The 23,385-nt window shown below is 39.1% G+C and overlaps 2 protein-coding genes across 2 annotated transcripts in view; one reads left to right on the forward strand and one right to left on the reverse strand.

Annotated features, from left to right (window-relative positions):
* Window positions 1-13,929, forward strand: part of LOC139134934 (gamma-tubulin complex component 6-like) — a 45,917-nt gene extending 31,988 nt beyond the window's left edge. The window contains exons 20-28 of the mRNA XM_070702035.1: window positions 49-190; window positions 1,712-1,868; window positions 3,168-3,205; window positions 3,723-3,855; window positions 4,488-4,542; window positions 5,684-5,783; window positions 6,131-6,192; window positions 6,962-7,161; window positions 12,919-13,929. Of these exons, the coding sequence (XP_070558136.1) occupies window positions 49-190; window positions 1,712-1,868; window positions 3,168-3,205; window positions 3,723-3,855; window positions 4,488-4,542; window positions 5,684-5,783; window positions 6,131-6,192; window positions 6,962-7,161; window positions 12,919-13,034 (1,003 nt within the window). The 3' untranslated portion in view covers window positions 13,035-13,929. The remainder of the gene's footprint in view (window positions 1-48; window positions 191-1,711; window positions 1,869-3,167; window positions 3,206-3,722; window positions 3,856-4,487; window positions 4,543-5,683; window positions 5,784-6,130; window positions 6,193-6,961; window positions 7,162-12,918) is intronic.
* A 792-nt stretch (window positions 13,930-14,721) lies between these two features.
* On the reverse strand, window positions 14,722-22,793 carry LOC139134942 (tripartite motif-containing protein 3-like). The gene is made up of 2 exons (XM_070702045.1): window positions 22,612-22,793; window positions 14,722-17,993 (listed from the first exon to the last, which is right to left on the reverse strand). Exon 2 carries the CDS (start codon window positions 17,970-17,972, stop codon window positions 16,998-17,000), a length of 975 nt encoding a protein of 324 aa, XP_070558146.1. The 5' UTR covers window positions 17,973-17,993; window positions 22,612-22,793; the 3' UTR covers window positions 14,722-16,997.
* Between the last annotated feature and the right edge of the window lie 592 nt (window positions 22,794-23,385).

The following is a 23,385-nucleotide window of genomic DNA, read 5'->3' on the forward strand; positions in this document are numbered from 1 at the left end:
TGCTACTTCCATGGTCTCTTCAACAATTATCTTTCACTCTCTCCACAGGATAAGCCTGGTTAATAGGAGCATCTTAGATTATTACATGGTTGATTTGAATACAGATAAACATCTCCAAGCCCTGAGACATTTCTTGTTTCTTGAAGACGGTGAATTTGGGCATAGCTTGTGTCATCAACTCTTTGAAAGGGTCAGTGTATATTCTCCCCTCAGTCAGTTGTTATTTTGAACGTCCTCCCCTCAGTCAGTCGTTATTTTGAACATCCTCCCCTCAGTCGTTATTTTGAACATCCTCCCCTCAGTCAGTCATTATTTTGAACATCCTCCCCTCAGTCATTATTTTGAACATCCTCCCCTCAGTCAATCATTATTTTGAACATCCTCCCCTCAGTCAATCATTATTTTGAACATCCTCCCTCAGTCAGTCGTTGTTTTGAACATCCTCCCCTCAGTCAATCATTATTTTGAACATCCTCCCCTCAGTCAGTCGTTATTTTGAACATCCTCCCCTCAGTCAGTCATTATTTTGAACATCCTCCCCTCAGTCAGTTGTTATTTTGAACATCCTCCCCTCAGTCAGTTGTTATTTTGAACATCCTCCCCTCAGTCAGTTGTTATTTTTAACATCCTCCCCTCAGTCAGTCGTTATTTTGAACATCCTCCCCTCAGTCAGTCGTTATTTTGAACATCCTCCCCTCAGTCATTATTTTGAACATCCTCCCCTCAGTCAATCATTATTTTGAACATCCTCCCCTCAGTCAATCATTATTTTGAACATCCCCCCTCAGTCAGTTGTTATTTTGAACATCCTCCCCGTCAGTCAGTCGTTGTTTTGAACATCCTCCCGTCAGTCAGTGTTATTTTGAACATCCTCCCTCAGTCAGTCGTTATTTTGAACATCCTCCCCTCAGTCAGTCGTTATTTTGAACATCCTCCCCTCAGTCAGTCGTTATTTTGAACATCCTCCCCTCAGTCAGTCGTTATTTTGAACATCTCCCCTCAGTCAGTTGTTATTTTGAACATCCTCCCCTCAGTCGTTATTTTGAACATCCTCCCCTCAGTCAGTCGTTATTTTGAACATCCTCCCTCAGTCAGTCGTTATTTTGAACATCCTCCCCTCAGTTGTTATTTTGAACATCCTCCCCTCAGTCAGTCGTTATTTTGAACATCCTCCACTCAGTCAGTTGTTATTTTGAACTCACATTTTTTCAACCAAAAATAAGTATTGCACACTTTTGCAATTTCTCAGCCAGTGGAAGAAAATCTGTTATTGTTTTTATTTGATAATTATATCTTAATGTGGTGTAAATTATAAGTCATTCTGTCGTTATATGCTGCTGTCTAGTTTGTTTTCAACTTTTGTCTAGTTACTTTCCATTGCATTGATTTGCTGGTCCTTGAGCATTGCAGTGAGTTAACTCCATGAATGTGATGTTTTTATCATTGCAGAATCACTGCCAATGAAGCTCTCTGAAAGTTTACGAACCAATATTTCAGTACAGGAATGATCAATACTGTTATATTTGTGTAAAACCCATTCCAGGGCTACCCATAGTATTTCTATACACAATGCAAGTTGAAGTTTAGCTTTTAGGTAGATGTATCATAGAGTACTGCTTGTTTAGCGTTTACTTTGATAGATAAATGTGTTCAATGTCTCCAGTGTTTATTGTTAAGTGTGTGCGTCATTTGTCTTGTTCAATGTCAACAGCTTTCACAGGGAGCCAGGCCTGGAGAATTGCTGTCCCCGCTCTCACTGAATAGTATCCTAGCAAAGGCTTTACAGGCAGCTGTGTATGGAGAGATGCAGTTTGCAGAGAACCTCAGCTTTGCTTTGAAATGGATGCCTCCTATTTTCAAAAGAAATTGTAAGTACTCTGGGTTACCGATCATTAAAAGAGCTTCTATCTCAGTTAGCTACACACATAAGAGATTACTGAATAACCTTAAATTAAGAAAACAGCCCTTGCAAGTTAACCAAGGTATTTTAGTTCTAAGTTACATGGAATGCTATAGAATAAATAGAATATGATTATTAGCTCACATTTGGTATTTATGTAAATACCAAAAGAGCTAATATGATGAGTTGGTGGCATCTGTATGTATGTGGGTATGTATGTGCGGATGTATGTCAGTCACACACAAAGGCTCCCATACCGCCAAAGCTACCATCTCAGTATTTGGTGTACAGGTAGATGCAGGGGTTGAGATGTGACTTTGTTCAAATGAACAGGTCAGTGTCAAAAATGTGCAAATGAGATAAGAAAAAGGATATCCTGCAAATGTTCAGGAGTGGTGGCATGCCAATGACTGAAACAGCTTCTCCACTGACCTTGAGTCATTCATGTCATTGTTTATGAGCTGGTTACATATAACAGACCTGCTCAAACCATAGACAGTAGAGGGGGAAGAATGTCTATGCTCAAACTAAGAGGGACTAGCTGTTTCTGCTATGCATGTTGCTAAAGTTGACCTCCAGTACCTAAAGTTTCAGACCTTATTTACTTTTGTCATTCTTGTTTTTCTGGTTTAAATATTTCTTGTTGTTTTTCTGGTTGTACTGTGCAGAAATCATTGTCATAACATCAACGTAGAATTTTCCTGCACTGAACAGATAGAAACAACATTTATTGTTGATCTTTGGTACCCATACTGGTATGTACCAATTCTGATCAAATTTGAGCAACACTGTATAATTGCGGTATTTATTATGGTGTCACTGCCATAATATCAAGCAAAAACAAAATGTGTGTAACATTATCTTTCAAAAGAAAGATGTATCATGAACATCACATACTAACTCTTGGAAAAATAATTTATTGTAGGAATATTGTAAAATAATTGAAATATTAGTGTCTTTTACTAGTTAAGTGATCAAATGATTGCCTAAACTTAGTTCGTTGTGGAAAAAAGCAGTTGGTACAATTTGTGGACACCACGTCACATTGGACCCATGAGAGTGTGAAGAACCTTTCATTTAGAAGAGCGCCCTCTATGGGTTTACTACAGAATTTCTTTCTGAATATGTACTGCATGACATACCTTATTATTCGATAAAAGCTTTTCCAGAAATCGCTGTTCTTATGTACATGTACCCAAAAGTATTTTTAAAAAGTGTCAAATTTTATCAACTATTTATTTAGTTCAAATGTATGTTTAACTTTCAGCAATTGATACATTGGATTGTCTAGAATTAAGATACAAGGTATGTACTCTTCAGTACTCTGTGACATTGTCACATTTTCCTGTTATGTAACTTTCATCCCTTGAATTGTCACATTTGTAAGACTATGTTATATTTGCTAGGTCAACAGCAATACTGTACAAAGAAAAAATTAAACATGGAACTAAAATTTCCTTTGCCACAATGGACGTGATATGAGTGAACATTTCCCATTTATTTCTGTATTAATACTGCATTTCTTTCTTTCTTTCTTCATGTTCATGTGTATATTTTCAAATGATTTTTCATTTTTTATGTATTTTTAGAAATTTTTTTACCGCTTGAACAGTATTATTTGAATTCTGCACATTCAACTTAAAATTCTGCATGTTGAAAATTGCTGTTTTAGAACATTTTAATAATGGTTAGGGAAAATACCAGTAGTTTGTGAAATCTGTCCTTGTTGATGTTTGTTGTATATTTGTAATATAGAATGAACCATCACACTTTTAATTTTGTTCAATTTTAATCATGGATTCAAACTTATGTTTTGATGCAGGTTGACTGGCCAGTGAACATTGTAATCACGGAAAGCAGTATCATGAAATACAATAAGGTATTCTCATTCATCCTGCAAATCAAGAGAGCTGCCTGGATTCTGAGGGACATCTACTTCCATCTGAAACGGAGTGGTAAGTTTTCTCACCGTCTTGTTCAATAGTTAAGTATGAGCACTGTCCGTGAATGAAAAAGATCTAACTCTGCCTTGTGTGTAGTGCGGTAAAGCAGGAAACTTGTATTTCTATCAAGGCTGAAAGATATTGCAATTACGCTGTATTTCCATGGTAAGTGTATTTCTTATGGTGATAAAAATCATTCTAGCAGAATAGAGATAACAACCAGAATGAAATAATTGCAATGTTGGAAGAGAACGGACATCTAGATAAATTTCCCTTGCAGTACTAATTGGGCCTTGTACTGTATATTATCTGCAAATGGCATTGTAAAAAGGAGAGAGCACTTTGGAAAAATATGATATACAGCCCAGTGAAAGTGTTTTCTTTTATGATCAAAATACTCTCTAATAGGTTTTATAAGTTTATTGGCATTTATTCATATGCTTGTTATACACCCGTGTTCTCTTTGTCCACTTATTCATCAGACAACTAGATTCTCTGTAATACCGTAGTTTCATTTGTGCGTCATTTCAGTCATTACCGCCAAGGCAGTTATGTTCAACAGGCTGCTTTGAATGGCAAGGGTATAATTATTCTCATCTCTGCATTCGGTGTAATGTTTTTTTTTTTCTGATTTTATTTTACAGCTCTCGTGAATCACGCAGGCAGTTCTTCTCAGTTCCGCCAGTTACAGCTGTTCAGGTGGGCTTTCATCATTGTACTTTTCTCCACTGCCTTATCTTGCTCACTCTCTCTATCTCTGTCTCTCTCTCTCTTTCAACTCATTTGCTATACCGTGAGTGCGTTGCTTTCTGGTCTCTGCCGACTTTTAATGGATCTGACCTTTGCAGTGTTGTATCTGAGATTCCTATCAGTCTGAAAACTGGCTTTCTTTTCTATCAGACCAGACATCTCATGTCTTTTTTGTCTTTTATTGTCAGTGAAATGTTCTTAATAGACAACCATTACAATGTGACAAGTTGTTTTAAACCACCCTTAGCTCCGTTCTGTTATTCAAATGATTGTTCTTTGTTTATTGTGACACCCGGTATCAAACAAAAGGTTGTACTTTGTACCACATTATCCTGATACAGTGAGTCGGTCAGCCAATACACTGTAATGGCGTTAAGTCTACATCTGACATTTCGGTTATCAAAGCACGTCTTTTATTATTTCCCCAGCATCGCAACATTAGCAACCTACATTTTGCACACGGTTACTCTTACTAACATAGTCGATAGAAACAAAACACTGAAATCTGTGCCAGCCTAACTGGGCTGTGCAATTCAACCATTCTTGTCACATCTAGTCTTGGCAAAAAATATCACTATGAAATAGTGCTACAGAGCAATATGAACAGTGCATAAGGAGTGCAGGTAGCGACATTTTTTACATCTTTTCACAACAAGTAACTTAACGTGATTGTAAATATCAAATTTTTGCATGTGTCAAAAATGATAAAATAGAGCGAATGTTTTTTTATTTGTTGGAAAAATCCTGGCCAAGATAAATAAAGTAGTTACAAGCTCATAATTTTTGCTTATTTAAATCCTTTGTTCACCCTTTAATGCTTATATTGGTAAATGCAAATGCTTTATATGAGGTGTGTCAATCGTGAGCTTGTTGATGCGTGTATTAGTAGACAGAGAACGCGACCAGACATATTGCACTGCTGGGGAGGTCTGTTTTTTGATAAAAGGATCAGGATGTAACTACATATACCCAGAGTCAATTTAAACGGTACATTCATGCAAAAAAAAAGACTGAATGAGGAATTGCAGCAAGGTCGTCTGATATCAGGAGATTGACATGTTTGCCGTGTTCTGTCTCCTCATCCTCACAGGCATGAAATGCAACACTTTGTTCACGTGCTGCAAGGCTACATGGCAAACCAAGTGGTGCATGTTAGCTGGGAAGAATTTCAACAGCATCTCAAGGAAAACGTGAGTAAAGTCAGCGGGACGTGAACGCCCTCAGTGCCAACCCTGACACAAATGTGTGGAACTTCACACCGAGTGTCGTTGACCTTTATGTAGTGTTAGTAGTGTGCCATTATGGCCAAGATGCATCCTAACTCAAAGGTGTCTTTTACAATAAAAACCCAGCAAATCCCTTCCCTTCCCCGTTAAAAATTTGATAAAGAATGAAAACAGGATTTTTATTTGATCTCATAATATGTCCTTGTATCATTGTCAAGCGTATCCCTACCCCATCACATTTCAGGTTGTTAGAGAACAAAATGTTATTATATTTAACTTTTACTACAGTTTTCATCCAATTTTCCACATAGGTTCACAATCTGGATGATCTTCATCGTTGCCATGCAGAATATTTGAACAAAGCTGTTTTCAGGTAACAAGGCAGTGTTTTACTTGATCAAGTACAATACAACATATGTTTGACTGTGCTGTCTGGATGGATGTGCACTTTTTCTGTCATTATGAAAATTACTGTCATTGTGCGGGAGTAGCTCTGTTTTAATGCATTAAGTAGAAGTCTAGTGTACTTTTGCTGAGACACATCATCAAGCTTATGCTGATCCCCCTGCAGCTCAGAAGTATTTTTGTTGCCCAAACAGTAAGCTTAAATCGTGTTTGTTACGTGTACTCTCCAATGACAAAGTAGCACCAGTGGATATGTCTGTTTGAGATTTGCACCTGAGCTGTAGATTCAGAGGGATATGTACTTCTTCACTCTGTTCTCGGATAAATGCATGAAAAGTTTTCTCTGAAGAATAGCCCAGATTACAGTGTTTCTCTAAAGAATAGCCCACCAGTGTGGATTGATGCCACTTTTTTGTAGTCAGTAGCCCTGAGTTGAAAGCAGAATTTTGTGGAAAATCTGTGAAAACATTTCCCAATCTGAAATTTTTTTTCCATATGTATTAATAATTTTCTTGATTTATCACCATCTAACGTCACGAAAAGATTTTTCTTCGACTGTGATGTTGATGTTTTTTTGAACGCTGCAATCATTCCAGTACAGCAGTCTTTCCATGGTGTAGTCATTTTGCCTTGACCCAGTTTGCAGATTACACTAAGTGACCCGATGAATCAAAAATATTACTGATAGAAGGGCATCAAAGTTATGTCCCGATTAAGGCTTTTTATCACTTTTACAGATCACTCCTCAACAAGAAGGCTGAGGTAGTCATGAACATTATCACTAACATCCTGTGTTTGATAGTCAAGTTCCGAACACAGCTGGTCTCCGCCAAGTGGCATTACGACCCAAGGAGTAGGCAAGCCGTCCATCCGGTCTTTGAACCCATGAAAAACTCATTCAGAGCTTTCAAGGATTACTCAGGATTTCTCTATAAAGGTAAAGCCCTCATAATGATACAGAGATATCTGTCAATCCAGCTTGTATCTGTTCTTTCTGTGTTAACTATGGCACTGTGACAAATGTGGAGTTTTCATAATGAGACAATAAAAATTACGGGTAGTTGACCAATTTGTTTCTTTATCTCTCCAGTGAACATTAAAATAAGCACTTTTTTGTTGATAGTATATTTTTTATATTTTAATCCTGAATAACAAGTAGAAATTTTCATGGAGTGGAAACTGGAACACTTCGATGAAATCAAAAGAAAGGGATCTATGCACGATACTTTAGAATGCAAATTGTAGATGGAAAATTTCTGTAAATATCAACCAATATTCTTAGTCATTTTGCAATGAGGCATGTATATGAAAAAAATTATGTGCATGTTTTGAGAAATTTATTGAAAATGGACATACCACTGAGGGCAAGGCATGTGGCAGATCTAGTAACTCTGCCATTGAGACAGGGAACTGGGCACATTTCAAAGACTTCTGTCCAGAAAATAAATTTTGTGACGTTGATTTTACAGGCACAGTCAACAGACATTGAATCGAATCAATGAGCTTTGCTACCTCCAATTCTTGTTATTTAAAGCTGACTTGAATATTTCTATCTGATATTGAGATAAAAACGAAGAAAATCTTACCTCTCGATAACGTCATCTTTATGTCAGAGGGAAAAAAAGAAATTTGGTAGTAACAAGGGACTCAATCACCCTTGACCATGAATGTATCTTGTGTTTGTGTTTTATGAACTTGAACTTCAACCATAACCATGGATGGTTGGTGCTTCAACCAAACAATAGTGGAAATACTGCTCACATTACACTTGAAAACACTCAATAAAGACAGACAGACTCAGATACACCAACATAAAACATATATTGGTTTGTTAAAAAGATTAAGCATAAAAAAATTAGTGAAAATTGCAGGGTAAACTGAAAGCTAAATACATGCACTTAGTTATTATCAAACAATTCAGCACATTTCAGTGAAAAGAATGATAAGGCCATCAATGGAAAGGGTGAAATATTATCTCGTAGGATGACAACATTACACCAAAGTGTCTGTTAGAGTCACTGCTCATTGAACTATACATGGCTGCTCTTCTGAGATCCCATTATCATCAAAATTCTCACTCAGAGCTGTTCAATCAGCAATTCGTATTGTATTGTTGGGGAAGCGTTACGCCCCCGAGGTTTTTGTGCAAGTCCTGTGTTAATGCGATGGTAGCAATTAGTTTTCTCCAAGTCAACGGGGGAAATTGGATAAGATTGTTAGATTTTTAAAGGTGGCATGGTAAAACGTAACTGACAGCCACCAACTGTCAAAACCTACTTGCGCTCTGAGACTTACAGTTAGTAAAGTCATTCTGACAGGAAAATGCCGTAGACAGCCGATAAATGCTGTCACTACCCCTTGATGATCATTTTACCAAGATATCCAGCTGAACATGTAAAGTGCCTTTGCCATGACATCTTTTACCGTCTCTAATACATTTGACATTCTGCGGGCATTTCATCTTTGCCGTATGAGAGCCACATCCTATGATTCAATACACAGCATTATCAACATCAGCCCCAGTCGATGTAATGAGAGGATTTGCACTGCTCACAAATTGCATCAAACTGACGCGCCACTCAATCTAATAAAGATGAAGTGACTATCAAGACAAGGTTTCTGTATATTGGTTTCTTTTCAGAGTGACTGTATCATAAAATGCAGAACATCCCGTCTAATGGGCACGCAGTGCTTTTTAGTATCCGCAGGATTCGTTCATCAATCCTAATTGCGTAGATATGGATCATGTTTGAAATTTGAAACGGTCATCTCAAGTCTTCGTTGACTCTGTATCAGCTATTGACAACTGATGAGTGTCGCATTTGTCAAAGAGCGCTGCAGAATTGAAATTTGATTTCATTCATTCATTCATTTGAATGTACCACTGAAAGTTAAAAGTAAATGTAAGTGACACATTGAATGTTTATCGGTGTAATAGACAGGCAGTATCGTATTGACAGGAAGGAGCTTATTAAGCTGTATGGGTTCCAGCAACTGATATTGCCTTCCCTTAGAAATCAAAAACATATCAAGTCGTAAACATGCCTTCAACGCCAAGCTAGAGTTTACTCATGATTCGGTACCACTTCCCTATGAGAGACACATTGAATGTTATCGGTGTAATCATGGAGGTAGGAAGAGAAGGAGCCTGCACGTCTATTGTCTCCTTTGAGGGAGATGAAACATGCCGCTTGTTTGCTAAGCAAACAATGACGCATCTGCCCGGGTAATCCCATAAATGGATTATGCCGGTTCGGATACGGTTCGATGTTCCTCGGGAATAGTCGGATAGAAAGTACGCGTGCGCTAACACAAGTATAGCGTCTTCCGCGAACAGACAAGTGATGACTGAATCAGTGAAGTGGGCGATCTGATCGACGATTTTTCTTAACTTTGAACTTTTAAGTATTCTGAATTGAAGGAAATGACACAAAACACTGGAAACAAATTAGCAAGCGTGGTAAGTTCGACTACGGACACAGCTAGTTTGACCTTTTAGCAATCCATGGTTCGACGGCAAGGAGAAAATTATGTACTGAATAGAATACCCTATCGTCAATACGACATGGATGTAGTAGTATCTACAAAGTTGCAATGTTTAATAAACGATAAATAAGATAGGTACCATAGCGACTTACTATCAGCATGGACGTAACACAGACTCCCGATGCTACATTATGCTAATCACTGAACCCGGTCGGCAAAGTGACTGAAATTCTGACTTCAATTACAGAAACGCAACGCGTCGCAACGTCAACCTGATATGACTATCAACAACCCAAGGTTACGTTCTTTCAAAACAATGTCGACTTTTTTTGCGGAAATTTGCGGAAACCCCCGAAAAGAGTATAAGTAGTGTGACTTGTAAATAAGCTGTAGAGACGAACAAATGTTTCCGTACTCCATTTTTTTATGCGTCCGGCTGATCTGAAACTGGTCCTCCGACGAGTTACATAACCTCTAGTGTTCAAATGCATCAACTGCGCATGTGCTGTCACAGTATTTTTAGTCTACGCATTCGATTCAAATCCACGATAAAAAATATTTCGAACTCATTAAATTTGACAGTTATGTGACTAGGCGGCCTTGCAGGACCGGCTAAAGCGAGGATAAGAAAGGAGATAACAGGATTATCTGGGCATTATACAATGGTGGTTAATCCATTTATTCTCGTGCAGGCTCCTTCTCTTCCTACCTCCATGGTGTAATAGACATGCAGTATCGTATTGACAGGAAGGAGCTTATTAAGCTGTATGGGTTCCAGCAACTGATATTGCCTTCCCTTAGAAATCAAAAACATATCAAGTCGTAAACATGCCTTCAACGCCAAGCTAGAGTTTACTCATGATTCGGTACCACTTCCCTATGAGAGAGAGACCTGTCGCAAGTAATGTAATATAAATCAATGGGTGGATATGCCTTGCATCATAGATGTCAAAGAAGTAGTGTTTTGAAGAAAAAGCGCAAACCATGCTCTAGGAGAGAAAAATCAGAAAGTCCATCCTGAAATGAAAACCTTAGCAAGCATCTCAATCAAAGTGTTTTCTTGTATGTCTTCAGAGGGTGTTTTATACCTCTTCCACTAATTTCAAACCAATATCTGAGTTTTAAACATTTCACCATCGTGGTTTGGCCCAAACCTATCATTATCAATTACGAGTTTGGACCTGTTCACATGGAATCAGGGTTAACAGGTTAAGGAATACAGCAATTTATATATTCATATGTTCCTCTGTGCATGTGTTTATAACAATGTGATTGTCACTGTACAGTGACTACTAAGACAAATCTTCAACTAGGAAGGCGCAGTGCTTGAATTCATGCGCTGCACAGGTAATGTGGATGTTGGCATTAAACATATCAGTTTCTTTACCTTGGCATCTAAACTAAACCCTGATAATCATGTGTCATTGTTAGCAGTTTATTAGGCTAGGCTCCAGCTGAAAGACTTTGTTAGAGTTTTTGTTTACAATACTTTTTCATTGTGGTCAAAGGAAAGATTAGAAATCTGAATAATGTGCTGGAAATTACTGTATTAAATAGCCCTTTCAGGCCTGACTTTCTGTAACTTGCCACAGCTACCCCTACATACAGTGTAGGGCTTTAGGCCTCAGAGGGTTCAATTTTGAATTTCTACTTAAGCACTCTTGAGAAGTGCCCTCATTCTTTATATGTTTAACGAGTTTGTCTTCATGAATAGCAATGACACATACTACTTTGTCTGTGTTGCAAATAAAACGCTTCAGAAAGTGAGTAAAAGTTGGAATGTTCTTTTCCCAAGTACTTCTTGAATAAATAAATCTCTTGGCAATCAGTAAGAACAATTTGAAAATTCAGGTACAGTGTGATCTCTGAACAATATCTGCCTTTGATCATACGCTATTTCTGAAGCTGTTGTGTGATAGTTTTATGTAGTGATGTACCGTGACTCAACCCTGGTTTTCTCACCTGTACTTCTGTAGTCTTTTCTGTGAGAGTGTTTCATTTCTCTCCGTGAAACAAGATCAGTCCTCTGTTTCATACAACACAGAAGTCAGTGGCAGATGTTCAGTTATCATTACTTAAAGAATTAAAAGTATCACTAACTTGTGATACTGTGTAAACATCTGATAAGGCATAGAAATGGTAGGGAGGACTGTACCGCCCAAAGGCAAGCTTATAGCCTAGTTTGTATTATCATAGACTGTAGAGAAAACTAGGGTCCAGGTATTATAAAATATCGGCTATCTCCCTTACAATACCTAGTCACTGTAGAGAGACACTAATAAGCAGTTTAATACATGTACTAATCCATGAGTTAGTCTGTGAATGCTATAGTCCCCTATGATTGAAGCATTTGAAGATTTTTCTGTGTTTGGGTTTTATTTCAAAATTAAGGGTACTAGGCTAAAATATGCCCGTGGGAAACATTTACATGATGCCAAGCAGTGCTGCAGATCTCTACTGGTGCAGCGGAAGATTGAGTTGATTCCCTTGACATGCAGGATAAATACCTAATCAAGTCTTGTGAACCAAGTGATATACATGTACCTTATAATCTGCAGATAGAAGATAGAATGTCTTTGGAGGCTGTATCTAATAGCCCACATTTATGTGTTCACAAAGAAATTGTATAGGGGTCGTTTACATTGTGACTGTCATTGTGACACCGGTCACCCCTGACCCTTTGCAAGTCTCAATGCCATTTTGATTATAGCATTACATTGTTTGATGGTCACAGGGACACAGGTCTGTACACAAATATGATACAGGTCTTGTTCTCTGATTTTTCCAAGAGGTAATTGGTAACTTTTTCATTGTTTTACAATGCCGTGTGTTACTTTTCATAAAAACTGAAGCTCTTCAATATGAGACCATGGGGGTTTTCTCAGGGGGCCTCACACAGAGTTTGAATCAACTTGACCCCCTAGGATTAATACAATTTGTAAAATTGTCCAGTGTTGGCCCAGTCTTCTCCAGTCTTGCCAAAGTCAGAATATGTATGACAACTAATTATTTATGGTCACTGTGGTGTGACAGAACAGCATATCAAATTTAGCAAGGGGACTCACTGTAAATAGTAAACATGTAGGTCCTTTGAAAGCACAGTGCAGTGTCAAGCAGTATGTTAAATGTAAGGATGATCATGTTCTGTGCATTTCTTCATATCTGTCAGCTTATAGCATTCTAATAATAATGTTTTGTTTCGCTTCAGTTCTCACAAAGCTGGTAACCAGGGGATACCAACCACACTTGGATGACTTCATTCTCCGCCTGAACTTCAACAGCTTTTATGATGTGCAAGCAGGCAGCAGCAACGTGCAGCAGTGACGGGCATACCCCCATGACAGGGCAGAAGTGACCCACATGCCTCTGTGATGGGGCAGTAGTGACGGGCATGCCTCTGTGACGGGATATCAGCGGCAGGCATGCCCCTGTGATGGTAGCAATGACAGGCATACCCTAGTGATGGAGAAGAGCAATTGTTCTTCCATCAATGGTTTGAAAGCCTTTATTCTATGCAAAGAAGGCAAGCTTTGTGTCAGTTGTGAGCCACTGACAATGGCAGATTGATTGCCTTTCTTTAAGGGAACAGACTAGCTGCCAGTCACAGTATTTCTTAGCTGAGTGAGAAGTTACTCTCAGCTTTGAAGGAAATATTCCAATTTTAAGTTATCAAGTTATTTGCATCATCCCTATTTTGAAGCATAGCATTTTCATAGAGTGATCATATTATTTTGATTTACATAATTTATTTACTTACCTGTTGCTTTGATGTTGTGCCTTCAGAGAATCTATTTTGATTATGCACAATTCCATTGTTCAGCATTTTTATGATACGAAAAAATAGCCAAGTCATCTTTTTGTATAAAAATAGTGATTCAGCGCACAAATGGATGTAAATGTTGTCACTCAGTGAGATTGGACTTGTTCTGACTGGTAATCTGACATATTTTTTTGCAAATTTTCTTACTATATTATTATTTGTGTACAAAATGCTCTTTACATTGTGATAGACATGAAATTTAAGAACTGAAAATTATTGCTGGTATGGTTTCTTTGCTAATTAAATCATTTAAAAATGATTATCATTTGGATGTCAGTCTAATTTGCCTTCAAAAACGAATCTAAAACAGTGAATGCCTTGATTCAGCATGTAATGGAGTCCGGATTTTATGGAATGCTAAATCAAGTTAATAGGTTCGATGGTTTATTTTTTTCTATCAAATAAAAGAAAATACAATCAAAAAAGCCTATGTGGTATGATTTATTTGTTCATATATTTTGTGAGAGAGATAGAAGACAGTGGTGTGTTTGACTCGAGAATTCAGAATCAGTCTCTGTCAAAGATTGGCAAAACACCTTTCTGGCTAGTGATTTCGTTGCTATATGTACCTGTATAGTGTACAGTAACCTTATCCAAGAGAAATCAAACCCACACTTCAATGTTGACTTGTCAAAGAAATATCTTTTGATCAAAATTCATCTGTTTAAGCGAATATTACCGCTGCTATATGCACTTGTACACTGACCGCAGGCCGATGATCTTGACACTTAATCCTGTTATTATGCTGTCAGATGTGTCTGTCTCTGTCTGTAGATCTTCAGCGTATAATTTGTCAGGGAATGCGTGTCCACAGACAGACGTGGCGAGCAACGTTTCTGTGCGCTTTTGTTGAATTGTCGAGGAGATAGAAGAAAATGGAGCATGAAATTTTAGTGTCTATCGAGTCATTCTGTACATGCCTGTGTCGTGCTCAATTTTATGTGGCCAGGAGGGGAGTACTCAAAGCTAATTGCCAGACATTCTTTTAAAATTGTAGATTAAATTATTCATATTGGAGTAAATATCTAGCCAAAGGAATATTAAACAAGTAAGTCGATGGACACTGTTTGTATAGGGCTGTACAAATATAGACTCATGCAGTGGGTTTGGCTTTTAACTATATGGCTTGTCCCAGTGAGCCTGTATAACCTCTCCCTGGGTACATCAATAAACCACACACACACCAGGTGATTGTATAAATGAAAAGCGTCTCTATTGAGTGAATACAAACTGCCCACCACAGTGGACGTGTTCACAGTGAAAGAAGCAAACATTCTTTCTCTTATAGCGCTGATGTGAAATGTTTGCCTAGCTATGGGCTTCGAATAAAGTGCGGTGACCTAGCTGTCTCCAAACTAATTATCTGTAATCCTGAAATGTACACCTGTGTAATGTGAAATTTACATAGCGAACAAATATTACATGTAAAATATACATGGGCTAATTTTCAAATGAATACCTTGTGCGCGCAAGGTTTCTTGTATCCCGGGCCATGCGTGCCGGTGGTCGTCATGACGATGTCGTCATAAAAGGTGGTTTCATTCCCGCGCTTAAACACAACTTGTGATTGTATGATTGAAGAAAAGTATTTCAGATGGTCAAATAAGAGTCCATTAACAAAAATTACATGCACAAAATTACAAACGACGTAGGTTTTTAGGTTGCCTGCATGTTTTTCATGAGGGTCTATGATGCAGGGTTGTCTCCTTGATTAGTCTACTTCCTAATGTTTCATTTGACCACATCAGATCTATGAATTTAAAGGGCAAAATTTTGTTTGATAGGAGCTACTATTTATATTGTTTGATATTTTGAAAGACACTTAATGAATGGGTGACCATGCATATATTCGACCCCGATTTTAGACAAATTAAATGAAACCATGGCGAAAATGATCATGACCAATAATTCATTTTCTCGATGGTTTCATGTATCGTGTCTAAAACCGGGGTCAAATATATGCATGGTCAGCCATTCATTCAGTATCTTTCAACATGTCAAACAATATAAGTAGTAGCTTGTATCAAACAAAATTTATGAAGAATGGCCGACTTTGTCCCTTTAATTGACATTGCTATAATATCTCCCTGCAAGAGCATCGGGTCAGTCCGAGTTGTGTGTTTCATGTACATTTCCTACTCAGAATTTTAATGTTTCTCTACGTTCGAAAGTAAACTTTGAAGATTCTCTGGAGTAGATCTATAAAACCAGTACATGGACCATGTGACTTTAATACCTGTATTTCAAAGTATTGATCGTCATTTGAGATTCATCGTCTTCCTGTGTCGGTTATATGCCGCGCGCCTTTGCAATTCACACTTCACCCAACGTCATTATCGCTTTCCCTTTCTTGCTACAAAAAAGATGCACTCTGTTTACAGTTTTCAGTGAAGTGAATTATACGTTCTTTTCGAGTTCCGAGATCACATCCGAACTGCTCTCGAGCGTGAAGCAAGTACTGGGAATATAGATGAAAAATTTATTGCATGGCCAGAGAGAGAGGTAATACTCTGTTTGTGCCTGGATCAACTTGTTCCGCGCGGTTCGATTATGAGTGATTGGTATAAGCCACGGCTATTGAATATCAGCCGAATTCAAAGAACTCAGAGCTTTAAATTTACAAGGTATCGCAGGTGCATTATCGACCTTAGGCCCCCTACATATCTGTTTAGGAAAGGATCTCGTTTCAAGCAGTAAACTAAACATTGTTTGAAAATGACAGTGTCAGATATTGAAAATAGTGTAGACCTACATACAATATGATGTCTGCGAAACACATCGATCTGCTAGTATGGTACCAAGTGCGTGGCGCAGAGTGTGGCTGTTAGTCTAAAAATACGACAGAAATGATTATTAATACTTTGCATTGAAGATGAAAATACACTATAATTTTTGGAGATGTTTTTTTAGCATCGTCCTTGTCGGGACGTAACGAAAATCGTTATACATGAATCACGCACAGGCTGCGGCTGGACCCCAAACCGATTACAATTTGAACATTTTAGGTTGAAACGCTAGAACAGAATGCTGTGAAATGTTAGAAACGGACTATTCTCTTCTCAAGTACGGTCCGTCTGAATTGTGAGATTGCCCTCACTCTGCTGCATTCAGCTTCCACTCTTGCGAAGAAATGAAGGGATTGTCGGGATCATTGAAATGCACGACAAAAATACTGAAAAATATAATTTAAACACCAACAGTTAACAGCTATTGCACTCTGAAACTAATTCATGCTTTGTTGTTATTGCTATAAAGTGTTTAATATTTACTCCCCATCCCGCCTGTAATTGCCTAAATGTTCTGATTACACGTTACTAACTGTTACAGTTTTTGTGGTGATATATGCTTTCGACCATTTTCAGTCCTGCAAACACAGAGGACTGTCCGATTTCATGTTGCTGAGTTGCCCAAATGGTTCCTTTCCACTGGAACCAACCATTAGACCATCGGAACAATTTCTCGAGGCTCTATGAACTAACCAACGGCACCCGTTTGAATTGAGCGGGGTCATACTGGTACACCGATATGCAGGACTTCACGCCGTCGGGTAGACTGCACTTGCAGCAGACCGCGAATACTTTGGAGACGCCGTCACTTTTGAACGTCGCCAATCCCCTGGTATTCGGACCGTCGTGACGGTCCCCGATCTGTCCGAGTTTCTCGCCTTTGAGGGTGAGCATGGTTATGCCCGCTCCGCCGACGACGACCAGGTCGTCGTCATCCACCGACACTCCCGTAGGTCCTTGGACCTGTTGGATTAGACGGGTCACCGATCCGTCCGGATCGAAGACTTGGATGCGATTCGCCAGGTCGGTGACGATAAAGAAATCCCGCCTGGTAAAGCAGACATACATCGGCGTCTGGAATTTTCCAAGGTCGTATCCCTTACTGCCGACGGCCTTCAGGAACTTCCCGTCCTGGTCGAAGATGACCACTCTCGTTTTCGCCCTGTCTACGACATTGACGTATCCTCGATTGTTCACTGCTATCGTGATGCCCCCTTTCAACTTGTCGTGCACGATTTCCTTTTGAACTTCGCCTTCGTAGTTGCACTTGACGATGGCGACTTTCTCGGAGTCGTCGAAATTGACCGAGCCGAGTATGAACAGGAATTCGTCGTTCGGAGTGATAGCTATGTCGCCCGGGTAGAAACTCTCCAACTTCTCGCTACTGTGCGTTATCTCTCGTTGGTATTCGCCGTCTTGGTTGTATATCTTCACACTTGCATTGCCGAAGTCTGCGACGAAAACGTCGCCCTTTCCCGACACGGCAATACCGCAGGGTGTCTTCAGACGAGCGTCCTCGGGCCCATCGTCGCTCATACCGAAGTCAGCGACGTGCTTGTACGCCGGTTCTTCTTCGTTACTTTCGCCTTGTTCGTCCTCTACTTCATCAATGTCACCGTTCTCATTTACCTCCTGTTGCTGAGAGTCATCCGCCATGGCGTCGCTTCAAATGGACACCTGCGAAAATTGTAAAGAAATTCAAAAAACGTTATCAGTCTCCCATTCCTGATTGAGCGTATGATAAATTTTGTTCATCATGTATTTATGCTATGGTTGTGTTCAGTTTTTAGGTATATTCCCAAGAAGTAATGGAATATTCTTCGAAATTGAGCATCAAAGTAAAGTAACGCGCTTTGTCCAGAATATGGTGCCTCCACTGAAGCCATGGCATGGATCGTGTTCGGAGGTATCACCTGTTAACACCGTGTCTGGACAAGCATTCTGCCCTTACACCCCAATTCCTTAACTTTCGCTGCAAAATTTAAGAGTTGTTTCGTTGCAGGAGATGTCGTTTAGTTAGTTCTGTATAGTGGTCGTTGGATTGTGTTTTTGCGGTTTGCCCCTGTGTGTCCATGGAACAATGCTAATAATGTGAGAGGGAATAAATAGGTGTCCATATTTGTATTGTCAACACGGCTGTGTTTGAAATGTCTGTTGTATTTCATGGGACTGTTCCATCTCCTAATTGGACTGTACACATACCTGTCAGAGCGATAGGGACTCAAGTTACACAGCAGTCATTACCGGTTCGACTATAATATACGTACGACCAGCGAGGAAACGGGAACTTGCGGGAAACGCGTCCCTTGGGTGCAATTTATGGGATATGAAAGTACCCTTTTTTCGACATGATCACTGAACTTGGACATTTACTAGAATTATGGCGCAAAATACAAACGCGTTGTAATTTAAAATACGATGGGGTTGCCATCGGTAAATTTTATAAGATCACAGAAATTCCCTTGGTTGTCATTTTCTTGTAGTTTCACCTCCTTTAAGTACTGACGACCTAATTAACCTTCGCCATTGACATTTGTCAAATTGAAGCCCAATGTCACCGCAAAGTAGATTTCAGACAAATAAATAACACTCCCACGTCAGGAAATGGCCTTTGACAATCGTTCAAAAGATTTACATGGCAAATATATTTAAATGGCCATATTTAGCGTGGCGTATGTGTGCAATATCCGACTACATCAGTCACGCTGTCTACTTGGTTACCATGGAGAAAGGAAACATTAAACCAAATTAACGTGTATGTCGTTAACTTAACGGCTTTGAACGTAAAAGGACGATTGCAGAGGCCTACGAGCCATAAATATTCAAACAATATTTCTCGCATGCAAATGTATGGTATACTGTTCTCTCTCTCTCTCTCTCTCTCTCTCTCTCTCTCTCTCTCTCTCTCTCTCTCTCTCTCTCTCTCTCTCTCTCTCTCTCTCTACCCCTCCTATGCGATCCAGCGGAGTAGAGACCCTATGCGACTTGTGTACAGTTGATTTATTGCCGTAGTGTAAAAAATTCGGCTGCAGATGCGCCGAAGTGAACTTTCTCCCGTTTTTGACCAAATATTGAATGAATGAATGAATGAATGCTTTATTTCACCAGATGCTTCACAGTATGTACAATAATGAAAATTATCAGAAAACTGTGTATTACTGAAATCGTACAAAGTCAAAGAAAAGAAAAGAACATTGCAATATTGTAAAATCTGGTGGGGGCCATGAAAATAGTCTAAAAGGACTAGTCGAGTTCATGGCCCGTGAGTATACTAATAACTATTCGGTACAAGCTTAAGTGTGATGGAGGATAGAACAAACACAGATTTAATGTAAATTCAGTAAGTGATGTTTCAATGCAGACTTGAAAACTTGTCTACTTGACAATTGTTTGAGATAGTCAGGCAGCGAATTCCAGTGTTTCACAGCCGCATACCTAATGTTATGTTGTGAAATTGTCAAATTTGAGCCTGGAATACGAAATTTTCAACTTGTGTTAATCGTGTTGGATACGAGTGCTTTGGAATCTCAAAATAGTGTTCAACTGTATGAGGAAGATTGTTATGTTTCAAATCATAAACAAACATACAAGTACAATATTTACTCAGTTTGTAGATATCTAAAATATTCAGTTTGTAAAACAGAGGTTCGGAATGAGCAATGAAATGAGAAAAGGTAATTGAGCGAACAATCCGTTCTGAAGGCGAAAAATTGGCTCTAAATAGCTGAAATAGTGTTCCCCAGATTTCCAAACAGTACATTATATGAGGTAAGATAAAAGCATTATATAGTTGAATGAGAATGAATTTTGGAACATAGTGTCTTAGTCGTGTAATAATACCAATTTTGGGTGTAATTACTTCAATGACCTTTCGTATATGATATTTCCATGACAAAGATGAATCTATTGTAACTCCTAAATAGCTTGCACAAGAAACTTGTTCTATTGTATCATTCCCAATTGACAGATTTCCTTCAATTCTAATTCTAAACTTGATCTCATTTGAAAAGGAATCGTCTAATTTTCTGGAGATCGATGGAAAAATTTCCAATCACAAAATAATTACTAGCCATGAGAAGGTTAAAAGTAGTACTTTCCATGGAAAATGCATAGCACACCTGTCTTCTCATTAACACAAAATTTATAAAATCTACATCTGTTGCATGATTATTCAATTAGAAACTTTATAACCTCATTATGTCAGCGTCCCTGGTAATGGAGAGTTTATGGCCAAGGATCACATCAATGGCCTGCAGCATCAACATTAGAGCAATTATTTACGAGTAAGTTGAATTTCTCGCCCTCCGTATCTATAATAGGCCGTTCACAAATTCTAGCCTTATCGTTGATCTTTGAGCAGAAATATGAATCACAATATTCGAAGTATAGGATAATGGAACAAAATATCACACAATATTGCTACAAGCAAATGTGCTCCACAATGAGTACTACTAGGTACACAAGGAACCTAGAAGGAAGTATCTTGTATACAAACAATTTCGCACTTTGCACAAAGCTCAATGTCTAACTAGCCCTTGAATATATATGTTTACCAAAACTTTCCAACGTTGCTTAGATACGTCATGACGAGTCGGCAGTAAATCCAACCTTAGCTACAACTTTCATATCGGTGATGTTTTCATGATCGTTGTCAGTTACTCAGACATTGAGGAATCTCGGGTCAACGGTTAATGCTATGCAATCCCTCCGAAGCAGGTCGCATAAATTGTCCCGGTGTCTTTATTTGCCGCCTGGCGAGGCATCTCCTAGTCTGTCGTCAGGCTTGTCAAGCATTCACCGCGACAAACAATGCGCGTCACGTCGTTTTGTCCTTTCTGCCAATATGATTGTCGCTGTCGTCGCATGTGACTGCAATCGGATTTAATTAGTTCAAATAGTCACAGAGACAAGTACATTTGTTTGGAGTTTGCTGTTTAGAACCCTGTTAATTTTTAAAATGACAAAGCAATGCATGGATAGATCTCTAATTCCCCTGTACAGTGTTCAGTTTGGCCACGATCACTGCGACCGAGGCCAAAGCCATATTATACTTTTTAGAGTTGAATTGCTAAAACATAAAATTGCTAATGCCTAGCGGTATTTGTTTGGCTGTAGTTTTAGTCGCAACCGAAATGTTTCATGGTAGTCAAGCTAATGACTAAAACTCTCTGTACGTCCGCGCAATATAGAACACAGTCTCTGGTCAGCCACTGTCAAAGATTGACAGTGCAGTTCATAATAAACACACCGGCCTGCAGGCTTGTGACACATTGATTGAGATATCAGAGGCAAAACGCACGATGTAAGTTTTTCTATCGAAGCGCATCAATCAGGAGTATACTATTCGTCCGCCTTGGTTCTTGTATAATAAAGTCATTGTGAACGTTTTTATGTCGAGTGTGAGAGTAAGATCGTGAGGGCCTGGGGCCACACTAAAGTCATTATTTATCCAATTGTAGTGTTTGTTGACAGCGCTTTAGTCAAAGGCACAGTGCAGCCGAGCGATTAAGTACCTGTTGACGTATACCGCCTTCCAAAGTCTGGAGAATGGCCAGTCGTCCACAGTGATTTACATTTTCAGAATGACCCCGCTGATTGGTTTCTGTGACAGTTTTATGAAACTGTTGACTTGCTTATTTTCACCCTTTGCTGGAAACTGTCTAGAAAATATTTAGGAGTATGCCCCCCTTGCTTTGATGATTAGCCGTTGCTATGGAAAGTGTAAGCTGCGGACAATGCTCGCGATCACAATTAGATATTGTCACTGCTATCTAAAGTGTACAATGCAGCGGCTCCCTCCTCGAGCGTCCCATTGAAAGTTTGACAGAAAAGGGGAGGTAGGGTTATTCAAGAATCCCTTAATCCTGGCGTTCAAGTCATTTCACCGAAAACCAGAAAAGCGTATTACGTAAAAAACCTAGCCTCTAGACAAATACGAGTCCGGGCAGAATTTAAAACATATATGGGTAATACAATAATACGATATTTAGAGAAGTACAAGTTACATGAGCATCGGTCTGTAAATCGTGTCAGAATAAAGTTCAGTGATGTTAACTGAGATAAAGGGACCGCTTTGTAGAGAAAAAAGTCTGTCAACACGGCACTCCAAGGAGAAGCAAATGGCAGGTTCACCATGGTAACCATCTGACACAGACCATACAACAAGTTGGTACGTCTTCATTCATTAGGAGATTATAACCGTTTCCTTCCGGGGTTAGCCTACCGCTTTCCGCAGTATTGTCCCTTTTCGTGGTTTTGAGGTATTGCCGAAAACCAAAATGACACACCATCTTACCTTCTGTGTCGCGACTCACTTCTAACGCTATCGCTGTATGTTTCTTTTCGCAAGGAAGTTGTTTCTGGTTACGAAAAAAATTCGGAAACCCGGCGAGAACACCGATCCGACCAGATCGTGACAGTTTACCGTGTAGCCTGTTGTTGGACTGCAAGGTTCAACCGGTTGCTAAGAGAGCTGTAGACAGCTGCGCGCGCATTGGTTTTCGAGTGTTTAGTTGACCCCGAGTGAACTCGTTTCCGTGTTGTTTGTTTTTCGGCCCTAACAAAGATATCAGACACTGAATTGTGAAGGATTTGAACACAAGGACGGTACCTGTCGCTGTCGAGTACTTAATCGATATTGCCAAGGTACTAGGTGCACTGAAATTCCTCGGACGTGTGTTATCTATATGCATCTGGTGCGTCAGGGTGTATTTTCGATAATCTAGGCCCTGCCACCTGTTGATTCATTTTGGTTTTTATCAGTCAATAGAATTAATAAAATTTATTTTAAAAATTGCACTTTTTGCTGAACATCCTTTTTTACTAGCGAGTAAAATCGCATATCGAGAAAGTCACTCCGTCACAATGTCTTGAGCGAGTGAAGCACATTAACTTTATCGTAATACTATGATACTTAATCTTAAGGTAAAATGTGCCTTCTCAATGACAATATTTTGACTCTCGTACTTTTACAATTTTCTTTTGGCCTACTACTTGTGGGGATTCATCATACAGCTTATTGAGTGAATAAAGTTTTTAATGGCTCAGTTTTGTGAAAATCGGGAATTTT

The sequence above is a fragment of the Ptychodera flava genome, chromosome 6, assembly GCF_041260155.1.
Source record: "Ptychodera flava strain L36383 chromosome 6, AS_Pfla_20210202, whole genome shotgun sequence".
In the NCBI taxonomy this organism is placed as follows: domain Eukaryota; kingdom Metazoa; phylum Hemichordata; class Enteropneusta; family Ptychoderidae; genus Ptychodera; species Ptychodera flava.

What these genes read in the sequence shown, in the direction of transcription:
- LOC139134942 (XM_070702045.1), bottom strand. Translation starts at nt 17,972, where the DNA reads ATGGCGGATGACTCTCAGCAACAGGAGGTAAATGAGAACGGTGACATT.